Here is a 19,798-nt window from a genome sequence, read left to right on the forward strand (position 1 = left end):
GGGGGTGGTGGTGGAGGTGGAGGTGGAGGAGGAGGAGGAGGTGGAGGAGGAGGAGGTGGATGAGCTCATCCTCGTTAAACCAGTGCGGGTAAAAGGGAAACCTAATACAACTGTTCAATGCTGAGAGGTTTTGATAGAACAAGTAGGGAGAAACTGTGCTCTGTCAAGTGGGTAGGTAGCCAGGCATCTCAGATTTAAGCTAATTAGAAGATGTATTAGAGGGAAAATGGAAGAGAATTTTTTTCAAATCTTTGTCATAATCTGGAACAGTTGCTAGAAGGGTGGCTGATTCGGATTCCTTAGGAAATTCAAAAGACAGTTGGATAAATTAAGAATTTGCAGTTATGGGCAAAAAGCTAGGGTTTGGAGCTAAATTGGACAGCTCTTTAGCTATGTTTTAGATATTCACTGATTCTCATCATATTTGGGAATTGATTTTCGTTTGTCAGAGTTCAACAAACAGAAAGTGACGTAAATGACCAATTGTTCTGCTTTGTTTTGCTGGTTATTGGTTGAGATGAATGTTGGCCAGCTCATTGGAAGAAATTGTTTTTCAATTTTCATTACATACAGGCACATCTCACCTCTCTGTCATACTCCTATGACACTAACTGAAATGTCAGCCTACATTATGCTAAAATCAAGGACTGGGGCTTAACTCTTTTGATTAAAGCAGGTGTGCTACCACTGAGCTGTTTTCGCACTCCACATGACTCCATTTTCACATCAGTTTGCCTGCCACTTGACAACTGCTGTTTTGTTTTATGAACTCTCCTTGCAGCGAATGTTGCTTTGTATCCCTTAATTTTGAGGCTCATGGTCGATTAAAAGCCTTGTTTCACATAGGTGGACTGTTTGCTTGTGTGGCCCACAGTAACCAGATACTTTTTAAGGAGTGAATATGGGGAAAATATTAGGGCAGTTCAACTTGGGTTGCTTTTGCATGCAGTCTTGCAGGGAAAATATATGGATAAGAGGAGTGCATGGCAGAAAAGAAATGTGACAAAAATTAATTGACCAAGATAGGTTCAGTCATACTTGAACTTCACGAGTGCCATCGTTCTGTAACCAGGTGCCATCGTCCAGGTTCAGTATAAAATTTAGCAAATGGTATACTCTTAGCAGGGCCTCACTACATTACATAGTTTACTAGACAAACTATTCTTTCACTTTTAAATTTAAATTGGGCCAATGTTTAACAGTAGGCGAACAGCAGAAGTAATGGCATATAGCCGATAGTAAATGGGGCACAGAATATGAAGGATAAGGGAAGGAGCAGGACTGACTTGGAGTCACGCCTGCTCCCACTTTGTTAAAGTGGGTTTGAATTGCAAGCGAGCCACCCCTTCCAAGTTTGTTTTGCAATGTAAATACACAATTATTGGTTATTTGAATGTCTTTTACTTATCAGTCATTGGGAGATGTATTTTTAAAATTTTCATTTGTATGGCATTTTGTTTCAAAATTCATTAAATTGCTTTACATATGAAGAATTACTTTAACTGCTGTTTATGCAAAAACAGCAGGCATTTTCTACATACTCTCTACCCCCTGTTGTCCCTCACCATGGCACCAGGTAGGCATCATACAGTGTGGATCTCTCAAATATGCGTACAAAGGATGCTATCCATCTTCTACAAAGTTAGCAGAACCTCCAGCTCCAAGTTGTCATAGTCTGCAATCTCGCTATCCATTTAATTTTAAACCTTATTCTCACAGATAGCAAGTACATTGTATGGTTGGTTAGGATCAGTTTCTGTGGAGCCTTGTTCTCTACCTCACCTGTGGTCCCCTTTCTCTGCACACTATTGGTCACATCAATCATGTTCTTATCCTGCATCTCTAAGAAGTAGCAGAAGTCTGGAGCAAACTGGGCAGACACTTCTCCTTTTCCCTTTATGTCAGAGCATCTCCTGCTTGCACTCCAGCTCTGACTCTGAGCTGGTGAGATTGAAGATGGAGACATCTATTGCAGATGTGTTCATTTGGGACAGCCTTGCTGTCCACAAACTCTCACATGCTGCAGTCTAAGCGCACTTGCTCTGCCTATCTTAGTTTATACTTTTGGCAAGGATTTTTTGGTTTGTAAGGTTTATTTTCTCTATGCATTGACTTAAGCTGAACACTAAAACACTGCAAAAAATTCACTACTTATTGCCTTAAGCTTTTTGTGAACCACTACAAGTTTAAAGGGAAAAAAACAGTGCTTCCTTCCCACTCTGCACCAAATTTCCAACTTTTTCGACTGTTTACAATGAACTCCATTTGCACCCACTCTCATCAGTAAGATGATCTATTTTGGTTATATTGGCCAGGACAGAAATCTTCCTGCTTTCTGAATAGTGCCAAGGGATCTGTGGTGTCCATTAATGCCTCATCTGATGGATGCCACCATAGAGCACTATCCTAGTGCAACACTTTTGAGAGCTTGTCTAAATTACATGCTCAGATGCTTGTATAGGTTAAATCAACACCTTTTTGACTGTGTGCTACCAGTTTTCAATGTAGCTCAGAATTGAAACCAGATGTGAAACAAGAAGTCATGTTGTCTGCTCATATTTGGATTCAATTCTGAATTTTTCTCTCCTAACCAAATTTATCTTCTGTGCCTAGAGTTGGCCCTATGCATAACACATCTGCCCTGTTGCTTAACCTTCCTAATCCTCTACTATTGCTATGAAAAGATGAAAAATGGTATAAAACAATTTATCTTTGGGCAGTGAAATTAATTAATTATGGATTCTTGTGGCTTGAACTGTGGTGAATGTACATAAAAATTACTTATCATTATTTCAAGGATCTCAAGTTTTCGTGTACTTGTCTCTAGGTTATTCAAAATCAGGTTGACTTTTAAATTCAATCTAAAAGGAACAACTAGCATGAAACAAAATCATGGTGTGTGCCCAAGTGATTAATTGGTTGATGTGTGGTGCAGAAAACTTGAGAATTATATTATGGTTTCATTTTCTCAACTTTCCAGTTTTCCATAATGGGTCAAGTGTTGCCAAGTAGCGTACAAAGGCTTTAAAAGCATGTTCAATTCCCACTCTCTGCTGAATTAACTGGGATCAGTGCTGCAGTTTGTCAATGTGCCTCTTGGCTAGGTGAACCACAAGAGGAAGAACAAATTGGCCAACGTTCCTGCTCTTAATTTCCAAATGTTCACCCCTGTGGGAAATGTATATGTGGGAATGTGTAAAAGACTGGATATGATTGTAATGTAATATCTTCAATGATAAAATAGCTTTGGCTTCTCCTGGAGTTCATCCGTAGCATCCAAATGGCCTCCTCCTGTGCTGTAATGATTCTGTGAAGCTCCTTGCCTTTATTTTTGAGCAGGCCCGCTGAGATCTATAATGGAGGACCTCCATTCTGAAGACAATGAATCAGATGAAGATGAGAACAGAAGCCTGTCTGATGTAGAGAGATCGTTAAATACTCATTGTGGAAGAAGGTTAGTATTGCAATGAGCTAATTTAAAAACAAGGTTTAAATAAATATCTATTTGGCATCTTCTGTCAGCTGTGTTCATATATTCATTTGCACTAAAACCTTTAATTGTATTTTGCACTGTTACCTACAGAGTGCATGAATTATTTAGAAAATTAAATTTATTATAAAGATCCAAAACTAATTATACAAAACCTCAGCGTTACTTAAAAGCTGGTTATTTCACAGAATGATACGGATTGTATTTTATAGGGCAGAATTTTGCCCTCATCAGGCGGGCGTGCAGGGGCAGTTGGGAAGCTGACTGCCAGCTGCAATCAGGGCTGGACCACGATTTCACGCTGGCGACCCAATTAAGGCTCGCTTGGCGTGAAATGCATGCAGCAGCGCTCAGCGCTGCCTTTGTTGGGGAGGGGGGAGGAGGACAAGCGCATGCGCAAGTTCGCATATGCGAGTGGGTGCAGGCTGGAAAAGCTCTCTGAGGCACAGAGTTCCCTCAGGGAGATGAACAGTTTAAGAATTAAAAATAAACAATTTTAACTTGTTTAATAAAACATGTCCCCCATTGTGACTCTGTCACATGAGCAGGGACATGTTAGAAATTAGTATGAAAATGTTTCTTTTTTAATGACAGATTGAAACCTCCCGTGGATGAGGTTTCGCAAAAAAATGCAAAGGCCTTTTTGCCTTCCTGCCAACTGTAAGGTTGGACAGGCAGCGCAAGATTTAAATCAATTGGATTGTCAATGGACTTAATGGGCCTTTTAATTGTCGGCGGGCATGCTGCCAACTCCTGTGCGCCTGTCGACTGAAATATCATGCGAGTACATGATGACATCTGGATGCTCGCCTGACATCATCGCGTGTTATTTATCCTTGTTCGAGTCGGGTGCATGCCTGCCCAGTGAGCGCAAAATCCTGCCCATTGTCCTATTCAAAAGTAACTGTAAAAGAGAATATCCCAAGTCATGCTTTAGTTTAAACAAAGTATGATCCAGGTGTTAATTGAAGATCGTGCACAAAGTATTGAGTGGTGCTGCACATCATTAGACTGCTGCTCATCAGCAGTGCCCCATGTGTTGTGCTTGTAGCTTTTTTCATTGGAAGTATTAGCTTGCTACATCACCTGCATGAATGTTCTCTAACTCGGCTTTTTAAATGCCTGTAATAAATGGTACGACACTGTTACAGGTGTGCCTGTATTCTATTCCATGAATATACTTTGAAATGAAGGCAGATTCATTGTGTACAACTACTAATGCAAGTAAAATAATCAGAAGTTAGGTTTTAGTATGTGTTGCCATAGCATAAAGTTCTGTTAAGGTAAAAGACACACTGTCTCCACATTGATGTTTGGTGTAATGTTCCTTTCCACATTGCAGTTTGAGAGGTGACTTGAAATAACTTTTCAACACTTGAAGTGATGCAATAATGCATAAAGAATCTGATTTATAGTTCTTCTTACTGTGGTGTCCATATTAATAAATATTAACTGTAGACTTTTTCATAATTACTCTGAAAACTAAATGTAGAACTAGTTTTTTGTAAGATTGCCAGCGTTCAAAAACTGCAATAACTACAGTACCAGGCAGCAAACCTTGTTGATTGTGCATTTTTTCTCTGAGCAAATACCAATGACGATGATTTCATGAGAGAAATTAAACTACATGAGTAGGAAAGAGGAAAATCTCAGGAGAACTGTAGTGGCTTTTGCAGGTTTGTTAATGAAATTGCTACACACAAAAAATAGACTGACTTCAGACCATAAGATTCTTGGTAACATTGCTGAATCCAACTTTTCTCCAACTGAATAGATTTTAGTTTATGTATAAGTTGCCAATCACCTGTTACATTTACTCAAGCTTTCCCATGTAACTCTTTCGAGTACAAACCCGTTTCCATTTGTTTCAGATGAAGTTACATTGCTTCATAGTTTGCCATTGTGAGATTTGAACTCTTGATCTTGGGGTTACAAACCCAGTACCATAACCACTTGGCTATTTAGGCCAAACAGCTTTCCCATGTAGCTGCATCTCTATTGAACAATCCTATATTACTAGTTTTGGTGTAAAAGCTGAATGTTTCATGTTGCATTTGGGTATCTGTTACTAATGTAACTTATTTTCATTTTAAGTGCTTTATTAATTTAATAAACTACTTGCTGCCTCCCTCCCAATTACATTAGATCTAATCCAATCAAAGTCAAACAGTATCTGTGGAGAGAAACAGAGTTAATGGATGGAATTTTCCATGTTTGGCGTCGTGATTGGACAGTATGGTGAGAATCTGTGTCATGACGTCGTGAAACCGGTTTGCTATCATCCGCGCTGCGTTTCCCGCTGTCGGGGACCTCCATGTAATAGATCTGCATATTGTTATAAGCCCATCCCACTGGAATCATCCTCCTCACCAGAATCATCCGCCCCATGCTGGCTTACCAAGCACACTGGTGTGATTGCACACTGACGTGTTTCACAACAGCATATATGAGACGTACACTTGGCAGGCTGCGCTTTGAGGGAAATTCAGAAGTGAGTGCACAGTAACATTGCGTAGCACTTGTAAGGGTCGCCTGTTAGACTTCAAGGTTGAGGTGGGTTTGGGGGGACTGGTGGGCAAGGGCTGCCCTGCGGTTGAGACGAGTTGGGGGAAGAGGCAAGGGCTGCCCTGCAGGTGGGGGGTGGTGCGACAAGATGGTACACGAGCATATGTGGAGTCAGGGAGTAGGGGGGCATGAAGTGGCCACCCTTTAGGGAAACTTTGTATAAAGTGATCATTCCTGCACAGCTGAGACAGTTCAGAAGCAGCTACATTGACATGCTTGGAATTGGGCCTCTAGTTTACCTGCCCATTCAAGCAATGGAGAGGCATGAAGTTGCCACTACAGTGCTACAGAGCTTTGTACCCCTCAGGCCCAGACTGCAAACTAATGAGCATTTTAGTAGGTTGCAGAACTGTTGGATGTCTGCGCATGTTGTATAATCTCCTTGCAAAAGCTGACCACAGGCCATCACTGGTGGAGGCACTCATAGCCCCTTGCCACCTCATCATTCTGGTTTGGACCAGTCTCCCCCATGGTTCAAGCTAACAGTGCAGCCTTGCTGTGTGAGTTAGGAGAATGCCTGTGCCTGAGCTGAGAGCACAGCATGCAGTCCAATGGGCAAAGCTGCTGCCAATCGGTCAGGTGGAGTGGGGCGGAGGTGGGTGGGATTTCGGGCAGCCATGCAGCGCACTAAACTCTGGCCAGCCACTCTCCGGTATGTGTTAAGGGGCCTTCGGACTTAACCAAGAGAGGTTGTTAGAACACCCAAGCGTGTCTCTCTTTCACCCTGCAGGAGGAGTACATCAGGAGCATGGAGCCTGGTGAACTAGCTGTATGCCTTATGGCATACAGAAAGCAGAGGTGAAGGAGAAGGGAGTGACGGAGGCACCTGGCTGCACGGAGGGAGGAGCAGCACCCTCGGGAAGAAGGGGCGGCTGGGGATCCTGCACACATCGCCGAAGTTGCTGGTCAGCGCCTAGCTAGACCCACGGTCTATAGACCAAGAACCAGTGACGCCAACGACTGCGCGTGTCCAGGGAATTGGTCAGTCACAATTGCCAGCAGCTGCAGGATTTGGTGCCACTGGGACATGGAGGGCATCCACTACCAGTGGCTGTGAAAGTGACCGCAGTGCTCAATTTTTATGCCCGTGTCTCCTTTTCAGGGCTCCATAATTGACCTCTATGGGATATCATAAGCCTCCACCCATAAATGCATCCAGGAGGTCAAGGATGCCATCTTTGGGAGGGCACACAACTTTGTGCATTTTGCCCGGGACCAGGAAAGCCAGATGCAAGGACAATTAGATTTGCCCAGGTCTCTGGTTTCTCACAGGTGCAGGGTGCCATCGAATGCACTCACATGGTGCTCAGATCTCCGACGCAACAAGCGGACAACTACATCAACTGCAAGGGCTTCTGGTAGTTGCACACCAGCTGAATGTGCGACCACCAGAAACACAACCTGCACGTCTGCGCGCGGTTCCCACGGTGTGGCCATGACTCATATATCCTCAGTCGGTCACAGATCCCTGATGCCCTCCAGGGTCCACAGAGGCTGCAGAGATGGCTCTTTGAAGACAAGAACTACCTGCAGAGAACGTGACTGATGACACCATGCGGCGTCTTAAAATGCAGGAAAGCGAAGGTAAAATGAGGCTCGTGCTGCAACTTTGGTGGAGCAAACTATCGGGATGCTGAAAGTGAGGTTCTGGTGACCGCACCAGTCTAGTAAGCCCTGTAATATAGTTCGCAGAGGGTGTCATGCATCATTGTCGCCTCCTGTGCCCTTGACAACCTGGCACTGCAACAGGGAGAGGAGCTCCTGAGAAGGAGATGGAGGAGCTGGATGCCTCCCCCAAAAAGGAGGATGTCAACAGGGATGAGGGCGAGGTGGTTCTCGAAGGGGATGGTGATGAGGCCCTCGCACTGGCTGGACAAGGCAGGAGCCGTCAGGAGGCCCTCATAGCTGCTAGATTTGTGGAGGATGATGATGACATGCAGTGAGGAGACATCGTAGATCCTCACCTTGCATCTGTGAATGTTTGACTCCAGTCTGGCTTGTGCAGTGCACATACCCTCTATGATAAGGCTCCTGCCATGGAGATGCAGCGGAGGCCCTAATAGTCACTTAGCTCCAGAAGGATGATGACAACATGCAGTGAGGACACTCCATAGACCTTCACATGGCCTGTGTGGATGTCTGACTCCTGTCTGGCCAAGGGCGGTTCGCTTGTGCTCTGTAATCAGGGTCATGTCATGGAGATGCAGCCATGAAACTTTAAAAGCATCTGACCTTTTGTTTGCCTTCAGAATTTTGTTAATTTAGTTTGATTGTTTAACTCAAGAAAGAGTTACATCTTCCTAACCCTGCAGCTATGTGTTGGTGCCCCCTAGACATCCACAGCAGAGGTGGAGGCAGCCTGCTAACTGCTACATCCTGTTTTCTGTGATGAACTTGGCAAGCGTCATCTGGAGGGCCCTGGTCTGCTTTCGGGGTCCTGCTGTGTGGCAGTGGCACCCTCAACCTGTGGAGCTGGAGCTGCTGGGGTTACAGGAAAGAGGGGATTCAGATGGGCCAGACGCTCCCGAGTCACCTGGGTGGATGGCCCCAGGGTGTGCACCTGCTGATCCTCCTCCCTATGGGTGTCCGAGGGCCCCTGGCTGACTCCTTGAGGAGAAGGGAAGCTGGAGTAAGATTGAGATGCCCCACACCCCTCTCACATTGATGCTGTTGGAGGCCAATTATGGTGTCAGTGATGGAGTTCAGCCCACGCAGCAGTGCAGGAGCAATATCCTGGACCAAGGTCTTCATGGCGGCCACCGTCATAACAGTGTTGATCTCAGTGTGTTGGCATGCTGGTGCTATCACCTCAGACTGAAGGTGGATGGGCTCCTCCAATCTGAGGAGTGCAGTGGGCATCCTTTCCTGATGTTCCCCAGCTTGCCTTCGCAGCTCCAGCAACTGAGGTATGGTTGAGTCCAGAGGCTCGTTATCTGACTCTGACTCAGCAGATTTCTGGCCTTCAGTCCTCAGAGTGCTGGAGACTTGGGAAGTCCCTGCTGCCACCTGCTGTGGATCAGACAGTTTAATGTGCTCACCAGATTGTGATCCCAAGGCTACTCTAAAGCTAGGTTCCACTGAGGTGCATTTCTGCGCTGGTGGAAGGTGTGGGTGAGCGCTGTGATGGGCCTTCAATGAAGGTGCCTTCAGATTCCTCATCGGAGGTTTCTTCAGGGCTTGATTGGAGGACCTGATCATGGATGCCGTCGGCTGTTTCCCAGATGTGCCTGTGGAAGTAAGGGGAGATAATTACTGAATGGCAGTGGCCTGTGAAACAGGACACCTCATTCACAGCATGGTAGTCTGATGGATGTTGCACTGCTGGACTCTCACTTGGTAGAGCACCGCCAACTCTCTTCCTCCCCCCCCCCCAGCACAGGAACAGTCCAGATCCTAGCCGTCCAGCTAGATGGCTCTATTTTTAAAGTCCATGAGGACTTTTATTTCCGGCATTCCTCCACCAGTCTGTGACCTCTGCATCTTGTTGTGTGCCAGCTTGTCCTGCATGAATAGAGATGGAGAGAGCGTAAGCAGGGCACTTGTCAGGACAGATGATAAGTATGCCTGGCATGTGTGGGTGTTGTGGTCCCACGGATGGGATGAGGACAATGAAGGTGTGCATGAGAGAGTAAATGGTTTCTGTCCCTTGAACTGGCAGTGAGTGAGACCCCTGTGGATTTGTGATGGGCTTGAGTGTGTGAGTTGAGTGTTGAGCCAAATGGAGGAGATCATTCATCTCCTTTTAGCACTGGGTGGCTGTCCTCTTTTGTAGGGCGTTGGCACTGACCACCACTTATCACTAATCCAGCATGGGTGGCGGTGCTGTTGCTGCCCTTTCTGCAGCCAGAGCAGGGATAGAGAACAACAGGGTGGGCTTCCACTGTGTCCAAAAGGCGCTCGAGGGTCATTTAACCAGGGGGCTGCAGTCATCTTGCCTTTCGGGGCCCTGTCGCCTTTGCAGCAGTCGTGGGTTGGCAGCAGAGGTGTGTGCACGGCTGCACTTTAAATATGGCACCTGGCGTGATGAAGCAGCTAGTTGATGGTATGGTGGGCAAATGAGAGCCCATCTGCTGCCGATGGCATGTTTCCTGGGATACAATTAATTAGGTGAGATTGGGACAATACGGTGCGGAAAGCTGCCATTGTGGCCGGCGGGTAAAACATCCTTTTATCCACCTGCCACCACACTCTGTGCAAATCTGCGACAATTCCGCACCACTTTTCAGAACTGACAGGTGAAGAGTCATTGCGACCCAAAATGTTAACTGTTTCTCTCCACAAATACTGTCAGACCTCCTTCCAGCATTTTCTGATCTTCATTTCAGATTTCCAGCTTCTGCAATATTTTACTTTTTTGTTTCAATTAGAAAGTTCTTCCATTATGGGGACCTCTTTGGACTTTCTTCAGTTCACTTTTTTTAGATTTCAATACCATTGCATGATGTGAGTTTAGGCTGTGAAACTTGGATGGCAATTGCGGAGCTGCAGAAGACGAACAGAAGCAGTCTCTTCCTGAATAGATGAAAAGTTGGAGAATGAGTCTTCTCCCATGATATTTTCATACACTCCAAAGCACATTCATTTAAAATTAGAAAATGCTTGAAGAGTTTGACTGCAACCATTTAATCAATATCTTTTGCGGAGAGTTATAACACAAGTTAATCTGAAGAGATGATACTAGCAAGGACTTAAAAATGGATTCATCCTCTTGATCAGGAAGTGATGTTGTGTAAGGTGGGAAGAAGAGAAATAATATTTAATCATTGAAGATTAGCACTTAACAAGAACACATTTAAGCTGTTAAGTATATCCAGCAATCCATGTCCATATGAGAATGTATTGTTGGAAATAGAATTTCCTGCACCTCCTGTTTGTGCCTAAACTGTGGTGGTGTTTCTTACAGAATGAGTTTGAGTGATGGGAGTGACAGTGAGAACAGTAGCAGTTCTACCCCACCCAGAAATGAAGCACCTCCAATATTAAAAACCAGCAACAGCAATAACCAGGTATGAGGAAAAAGCCATGCAATAAACTGCAAACATCTTTCCACAAATTATTTCAAGAAAATTGAACTTAAAACCGCTTTGTTCAAAATTGGGGCCTGTGAAATTTCATATTTTTAAATTATGTTCCTTTTCACATGCTATAAATCTAGGTAATTGCACTAATTCATGAATGTGTCTGTTGGTCCTCCTGTGAGTTAGATGATATTTGTAATGCATGTTCATTAGTTAAAATATTTTACTAAACCCAGTTGTGATTTACATTCTTTGAAAGACTTTTTATTGAGGCACCCATCAGTTCATTCTTATAACTTGTAACCTCAACTGCCCCCCTCCCCCCTCAGCCCATCAAGAGTGCTGGAAGCTAATCACACCACCCCCACCTCCAGCTGTTGCATCGGATCAACACCCCTGCCCCTCTCTGCATTTCTCCCAGAATGTCTATTAACTTGTGGGCAAGGCCTTCTCTATCTATGACTGTAATTGATTATTGCTTTGATATCATGACTTTGCTTGAAACTTGTCTTTACACATGTTGACTCGGGCCCCTCACTGAATCTGGTTATACTGCCTACCTTCTCTGAACTGTCTTGATGGTATGATTCTTATCAAATTACAGCTTGGTTTTCTCCTCTCCCACTACTTTGGCACCTTCTAGAATCTCACCCACTTTCATCTCCTTTTAAAAATGCTGCTTCACTATTGCTCCATGCTGAGTTTTTCCATGAAGTTTCCTCTTCCAGTCTCTGTACTAAGCAGTGACTCACCCCTGCGATTTCAATCTTAATCTCTCTCGCTTTCTCCCTGTCCCACTTCCAATTCACTGCCTCCCTGTTCTCCATAAAATTATTTCTGTAATAACTCTCAACCTTATTCACAGCCATCTCATTGGCCCCTCTGCTACTACCATGGCTTTGATCATAGGCAAAACCATCTCCACCTACCTCCTTGTATTCCTCACCAGCCACATCCCCAGCCTCTCTCAATTCCAGTTGATTCTACATCAGCCCGTGGAAAAAGTTCTCACCCAAGTCACTTACAATTGCACTTAAAATTATCCACTACTTTTTAACCTTTTGAGTCCTCCATTTGTCATAATTATGCTGCTGTTGATCTGTTCAAGCACTCCCTCTCTTTTACCCTAGATGCCCTTGCCCCCAGTAAAACCTTTACTCACTTTGCCTGCACATGCACACTGAAATAGCCCTTGCCTTCACTTGCTCAAGTCCAAGGATGCAGACCTGAGTATATCTGGTATACAGCTGACTTTGCCAGCTATCACTAGAACTGACTGGACTAATCATGTGTTGGTGGACCACATGCATTTTTGCCAAAAGCACCCACTACTGCGGAATCAATCTGGAATGCAAAGATGCTGCCAGCTTCTTTTCTCCAATACCAGGCATCTCCTTCAACCCCATTTGTTTACCACCTCTATCCAACAATTGCGAAGAGGTCATGGGCTTTTTTTTTTAAACTTACTCTAGGATTGAAACTACCCATCTAGTACCCATCTTGCTTCCCCTCACTCCAGCTCTAATCTCAGGTCCTCCCTTGCCCTGTCCTTGAATTGTATGTCTTTCCGGTTTCTTTCCTTTTCTCACCTTATGCCTTCTTCGAACGATTCTTGTTCATGGAATCTACCTTCTATTCCGCATGCTGGTAAATGGTTTCCATGTATGAATCATGTCTCAGTGGGTAGCACTTTCATCTGAGTCAGCAGATTGTGAGTTCATGTCCCACTTCAAAAACTTGAACAAAAATCTAGGCTGGGACTCAAATACAGCATTAAGGGAGTGATGCTCTGTCAGAGGTGCTGTTTTCCCAATGAGGCATTAAATCGAGGCCCCATCTTTCCCTTTCAGGTGGATATGAAAGACCCCAATGCACTACTTTGAACAACGGGAGTCATTTATAACTCAACTACCATCGTTTACAATAAATTAAAAAAACATTATCTGGTCATTAATCGTAGTGCAGAACAAGGTCCCATGAACAGCACAAATTGGCTGCCATGTTTCCTACATTCCAACAGTGACTAGATTTCAAAAGTTCTTTGTGGCATCCTGAGATTGTGGAAGGACCCATAATATATGCAAGTTCTTTCTCTTGATATAGTTCCCTTTTTTCAAAACTGTTGTCATCACCCACTTGTCAAAAAGACCACCCTTGACCCCTCTGTTCTTGTGAGCATCCAACCTATTTCCATCCCCACTTTCCTCAAATCCTTAAATATTTTGCCACCTCCCAAATCCGTGCTCATCTTTCCACAATTCTGTTTGAAATTCTTGAAACTAATTCTGCCCCTGCCATGGTACTGAAACAACCCAAAAAAAAGATATAGAAGCTATACTGTATGCATTTTCTCCTCTTGTCTCCCTCTGTAGCCTTTTACATGGTTGATCACACCACGCCCTTCCAACAGCTCTCCTTTGTTGTCCAGCACAGTAGAACTGCTCTCATTTGTTTTTACATTGCAGCCTTTGCAGCCATACTTCAGCCTATCTTCTTCTGAATCTTTTATCTGTATCTCTTTCACTTGCATGTTTGATTATATCAATGCCATCCTAGACAGCTTCCAATCATCAAGCTCTATAAGCTTCAGCTCATTGAAAATTCTGCTGCTATGTCATACTCTGCACCTAACCCTGTTCACTTACCACCCCTATGCTTGCTGACTGACATTGGTTCCTGGTCCCTCAGTGCATAGTTATAAAATTCCTCATACACAAACGTTTAAAATCCTTTTTGTGATCCTGCTTTTCTTTCTCTCCAACCCTGGAAACTCCTTCCAATAACTTTCCATTCCCCTGACTCTACCTTTTGTGTATCTCCCCTTCCTTCTTCCCAATAATGGTGGTTGTGCCTGTAGCCATCTATGTTGCATGCTGTGGATTTCCCTCTCTAAGCTGCTCCACCTCCCTTTTTTTTATTTGAGCTTCTTTCAAACCCAACTCTTTTGGACAGGCTTTTGGTCACCCTTCCTAATACTCACTCTTTTGACTTAGGTTGTTTTTATCTGAATGTGTCTCTGTCAGACACCTTGGTGATTTTCTACTTTAAAGGTGCTATAAAAATTCAATTTGTAGGTTTACCATGAAAAAGCCTATCCCAGATTGGCGGTAGTGATTCCTCTACAGTAGACTTCTAGGAGGTGGGGATGACCCATCCTGTAGTTATTCTTCTCCCTCCTTGCAAGGAAATATCTGTTCTCCTCTTGCCCCATGGTCAGAACGAGATGGCATCAAATAAAACACTTGAGTGGGAGCAAGAAAGTATCTCTCTCTATCCATTTGAATCATCAGGGTGCCAATTGTAAATATGTTCTTCGTATTTTAATCCTAACCTGTTCATTTAGCCTGTACCTCTGTTTTTAATTTAGTGTAATGACTTGCCATTTGTATCCATATTCCAGATTGATTTTGGTTTGAGAGAATTCAGTTCGGAATGTTTTTTAAAACCATCTGGTTCCTTGGAACCATGTTGCTGTGAATGTCTTAACGTGTGCAGTTTTTACCTGAGATTCTTTTGTTTTTGATCACTCAAAAGCTGTCTCCTCAAGGTTGAACTATATTCTGTGCTTCAGTTTGAAATGAAGTCAAATATTCTACTGCATATATTTAGTCAAAATAAGGAAAAAAGTGAAAGTCAAACTATACAGTTTGTGAAATTCAAGGGAAATGTTTAACTTTGGTATACTAAAGTGTAATTATTTTGTTGCATCTTTTGACATTAAAAGTAGCACTTCAGAGCTTTATATTAACAAATGAGTTGCCTTACTGCAAAGCTAATTGCAGAAAAGGACAAGTGCTCTTTGCATTAGAAATTATTTTCAAACCTATAGCATAATTTGGCCTGTTGAGCTTTTTAACTTTGCTAACTTCTTGGTTTTGAAAAGATGATCAAGTGCCTTTTTTAAAAAATATGTAGTTCCTCTCACTAAATGTGCTCAAATAAGACAAGTTCTATCTATGTTGAAAATTACAGATAATCCCTAGATTCAATGATTGTGTTTATTCACCTTGTACCCTCAGCATGTTTAGATTCAATGCAGTACCTAATGATGGTGTGTATTTGAAAAAAAGGTAGCATTGAAGATAAGTGCTTTCAACTATAGCCACTATTGTGAATTCTTAACATAATAGAGATTATGTAATTCATCTTTTATGACCTCTGATAAATGATTTGCAAGGGCAATAGTGTAACTATTTTCTGCAACAAATACATAACACTTAAGCTTCAATTTCCTGCCTTCCTCCCCTTTTTCATTTTCAACTGATTCTGTTGACATCTTTGTACAGAAAACCATTTAAAACAGAAAAAATGATTTTTGATGTATGATATGTCATATTTAAATGAATTGGTACCTGGAGGGTATATTTCTGGTAAATTATGCCCATTTCTCTTTTGAACACAGGTGGTATACTCAGGGGTGTAATAGGCCAGTATTGCTGCTTTCCAAAGTAAGCTTTTCAAAAACTTAGTATGAAATCCAGGGGTAAGAAATGTTAGGCTGATGGATTTGTGTAACTGGATCATCTTTGACTTCTAAAAGTTTTCAGTGGTGCTCAGGTAAGATTAGGTATTAAGACCATAAGACATAGGAGCAGAAATTAGGCCATTCGGCCCATCGCGTCTGCTCCGCCATTCAATCATGGCTGATAAGTTTCTCAACCCCATTCTCCCGCCTTCTCCCCGTAACCTTTGATCCCCTTACCAATCAAGAACCTGTCTATCTCGGTCTTAAATACACTCAATGACCTGGCCTCCACAGCCTTCTGTGGCACTGAATTCCATAGATTCACCACTCTCTGGCTAAAGAAGTTTCTCCTCATCTCTGTTCTAAAAGGTCTTCCCTTTACTCTGAGGCTGTGCCCTCGGGTCCTAGTCTCTCCTACTAATGGAAACATCTTCCCCATGTCCACTCTATCCAGGCCTTTCAGTATTCTGTAAGTTTCAATCAGATCCCCCCCCTCATCCTTCTAAACTCCATTGAGTATAGACCTAGAGTCCTCAAATGTTCCTCATGTGTTAAGCCTTTCGTTCCTGGGATCGTTATCGTGAACCACCTCGGGACCCTCTCCAGGGCCACCGCAGCCTTCCTGAGGTACGGGGCCCAAAATTGCTCACAATATTCTAAATGTGGTTTGACCAGAGCCTTATAAAGCCTCAGCAGCACATCCCTGCTTTTATATTCTAGTCCTCTCGAAATAAATGCCAGCATTGCATTTGCCTTCCTAACTACTGACTCAACCTGCAAGTTAACCTTAAGAGAATCCTGGATTAGGACTCCCAAGTCCCTTTGCACTCCAGATTTCTGAATTCTCTCCCCATTTAGAAAATAGTCAATGCCCCTATTCTTCCTACCAAAGTGCATGACCTCACACTTCCCCACGTTGTATTCCATCTGCCCCTTCTTTGCCCATTCTCCTAACCTGTCTAAATCCTTCTGCAGACTCCCCACCTCCTCAATACTACCTGTCCCTCCACCTATCTTTGTATCATCTGCAAACTTAGCCAGAATGCCCTCAGTTCCTTCATCTAGATCATTAATGTATTGTTTGGTCCTATCTGCATTTATTTGTCAGCAGTACTTTTTGTAGCCATGGGTCAACCAATGTGCCCCCATATACATTGACAAAGATAACTTCTATCTATGGGAGAGGGAGAAGCAACTAGTCACAAGTATATTTTCCCTCCTTGGACAGTATGTATTATTTATTTAGGCAAATGTTTGCACCATTAATAAGCAGGAAGTAAATCTTAAAAAATATTGTGATACAAATTAAAGTTCTCTCTTAGCTGATGCTCCAGTTACAAAATGAAAACTAACTGGTTTTAAGTACTAATGTATGATCTTTTTCATAATGGATTACATTTTTGACTGGACTGAATTTTTACCGCATTTCCTAATTTTTTATCAGAAAAGACTGACTATTGAAGAACAACATCAGGCAATATCTTTCATAAAATGCAAGTATGTCAAGAAAACCCAGGAAATGCTTCTAGATAAATTAAGGTTTTTGCCCAAAATTTTCTACAGGACTTCCTCCTATAACTGTAGCAATTAAATACTAACTAGTAAGTGACCCCAATCCTATCACTATCTTAAATTGGCATTGAAATTGTGCAAAATATGTTGGCTTGTAGCCGAGAAACTGCTCATTGAAGTGCCCCATTTCTGGAAGAGGGAGGTTAAAGGGTGTTGTTGATAGCACAGATGGAGATGTAGAAAAGGCCATATCTTAGCTGATAAACCTCAAAGGAGTGTAGGATTGAGATGGGGAAATTGTGGAAGTTGCTCCAAGGTGTGGTGGGTGGAACCTTAAGACCAGTAGATTCTAATAAAATGTAGCTGTTTTTACTAAACCCGAGTACAGCCAAAAGTGAAGAGCACTGAGGATATTTGTAGCTGAAGTCTTTACGCCTCTGTTGTAACAGGTGTTAGAAGTCAAAAGCCCATTAAAGCAAAGCAAACCTGAGAAAACAATAAAGAATGGTGAATATGACAAGGTAAGCTGTGTTTCTTGCTTTCTTGAAGTTCTTTCATACAGCAGCATATTACAGTACAGAGGTTCTATCAGCATAGTGTTTGTGTACACGTATTTTTTTGTGTGCCACTCAAAGTAAAGCCACAGAACTTTGGCATTTTTCTTCTTTTTAAGTCCTGATACTGGTACAATTGCCCTGCCTCATTTATTTCATGCACCTCAAAAAGCCCAATGGAGAAAAGTCGCTAAGGGAGAAACAGTCCAGGTGTTTTAATACTTTATGAAGTTTCTTGTGTCATGATTTTTTTCCCCAAGATCATGACTTCCACCGTAGACTAGCCCCCTCTTCTTTCTGTTGTCAACAACTGTTGTTCTGCCAATGGACAATTCTTGAACAGACTGCTCTATTTCAGGATGAGACAGTTAAAGTTTGTGAATCCATCCTTGTCCTGACTTTGCTGAAGTTTCACTGTCAGCTTAGTTTCTTGTTATTTCTGTTGACATAGTTACACACATGATTAACAACACAAACAGACCATTTGGCCCAACAGGCCCATGCTAGTAAGTCACCAACTATTACACTTGCTAAAAGTCATTCTTCAGCATCGGGTTTGCAGATTGAAGTCTGCGGATTACCAGTAACTCCTCCAACACAGAAGGATATGGGAAGTTGGATCAACTGTTTTAGGAGCACTGGTCAAGGCATACTCTTGCCAAAAGACCTCTTTGCTCAAGCTGGCATTAAGGAGGCTCTTATGTAATGTTGTAAGAGTATATGTTTCAACACCTATCTGAGTAAGGAGACAGAACTATTCTAAACTAGGTATTTGTTGGCAGAGAAATGCATTTTGAAGTTTCAAGTGCCTTGACCCACACTAATGGTCGAAACAAGGTCCTGAGCTTTCAGGTGGAACCAAGGCTCTAACCGTACATGGGCAAAAGCATCATTCAAGATGTTAATCTAGAATCAGGGAGCCTATTGACTGGGAGCTTTGAGCTGTATCGTGTTTGACTACACAAAATAGTATTTGGCTCTGGAAAGTCCACAACCAACACTTTCTTACTGGGATCCTTCAAACCAAAAAGATTTGCCTCTTGCTCCAGCTATTCAGAATTTCTTATCCATATCTGTGCTGGTTTAGCCTCCACTCTGATTTTGAATCCAGGAGGTCTTTGGTTTTGGTTCCTATTCCTAAATACCATCAATGTGTGTGTCTGTCCCCTCTCACTATAACTAACTAATAATTGTAGGTCTACCTTTATGTACAGTCCTTGACAATTCAGATTGTGGTTCATGGACATGATGTTACGGAGTATGGCAGACTTGAGGAGTTTCTGGAGTTTCTCATCTCCGTTTGGGATTTTCTTCTATTTCCTTTTACACCTTCTGTGATCCATCATAAGCTTGATTTCAAAAGGCCTGAGTAATTTTCTTTCTCCATTTTAGCCAGAGTGACTAACTTGAGTGTTAGTGGCCTTTGCAGTTACAACCGCTGACAGTGATGCTTAAGATACAAGCTTGTCTAATTCTGTTTTATATGCTGGGAAGGACTATTGCTTTGATAGTTTAAAGTAAATGGCATTCGCTTTTACTATCTTCCCAAAATGTAAGATTTTGGATACTGTGTAATCACTTTATTTGGAGAAAAAAGACGAGAGTATTGGCATGGTGCAGGGCACAAATGCAGTGCAAAGCAGTTTCCCATACTAATTTCGTTCTCACTAATGTTCCAAGGTCTACTGACCTTCTTACCCAATAGGAAAAAACAGTTCAGACCAGTATCCTTATTTCCCACTTTTTACTGTTTTTTTTGTTCTAGGTAGTTTCACATGATTAGAAATTATATAAATTCAGTTTAATTATTCAATAATATAATCCACCTCTACTTCAGAATGAGACAATTAAAGCTTGTGAAGCCATCCTTGTTCTGACTTTTCTGAAGTTTCACTGTTGCCTTAGTTTCTTGGATTTACAAAGGATTTACAACACAAACAGACCATTTGGCCCAACAGGCCCATGCCAGTAAGTCACCAGCTATTACACTTGCTAAAAGTTATTTTGTTGGGCCAAATGGTCTGTTTGTGTTGTAAATCCTTTGTGTAACTATGTCAACAGAAATAGCAAGAAACTAAGTTGACAGCAAAACTTCAGAAAAGTGAGAACAAGGATGGCTTCACAAGCTTTAATTATCTCATTCTGAAGTAGAGGTGGATTAATTATTGAATAATTAAACTGAATTTATATAATT

General features: G+C 42.6%; 1 protein-coding gene across 4 annotated transcripts in view; it reads left to right on the forward strand.

The window, feature by feature from the left end:
• mllt3 (MLLT3 super elongation complex subunit) overlaps positions 1–19,798 on the forward strand; it is a 157,809-nt gene that overhangs the window by 114,030 nt on the left and 23,981 nt on the right. For 3 of the 4 annotated variants that reach the window (XM_041187007.1, XM_041187005.1, XM_041187008.1), the window contains exons 7-9: positions 3,340–3,454; positions 10,959–11,061; positions 17,500–17,571. In XM_041187007.1, the coding sequence (XP_041042941.1) occupies positions 3,340–3,454; positions 10,959–11,061; positions 17,500–17,571 (290 nt within the window). The remainder of the gene's footprint in view (positions 1–3,339; positions 3,455–10,958; positions 11,062–17,499; positions 17,572–19,798) is intronic. The other variant, XM_041187006.1, reaches the window with a different exon arrangement.

Source organism: Carcharodon carcharias, chromosome 4 (genome assembly GCF_017639515.1).
Source record: "Carcharodon carcharias isolate sCarCar2 chromosome 4, sCarCar2.pri, whole genome shotgun sequence".
NCBI classification, from domain to species: Eukaryota; Metazoa; Chordata; class Chondrichthyes; order Lamniformes; family Lamnidae; genus Carcharodon; species Carcharodon carcharias.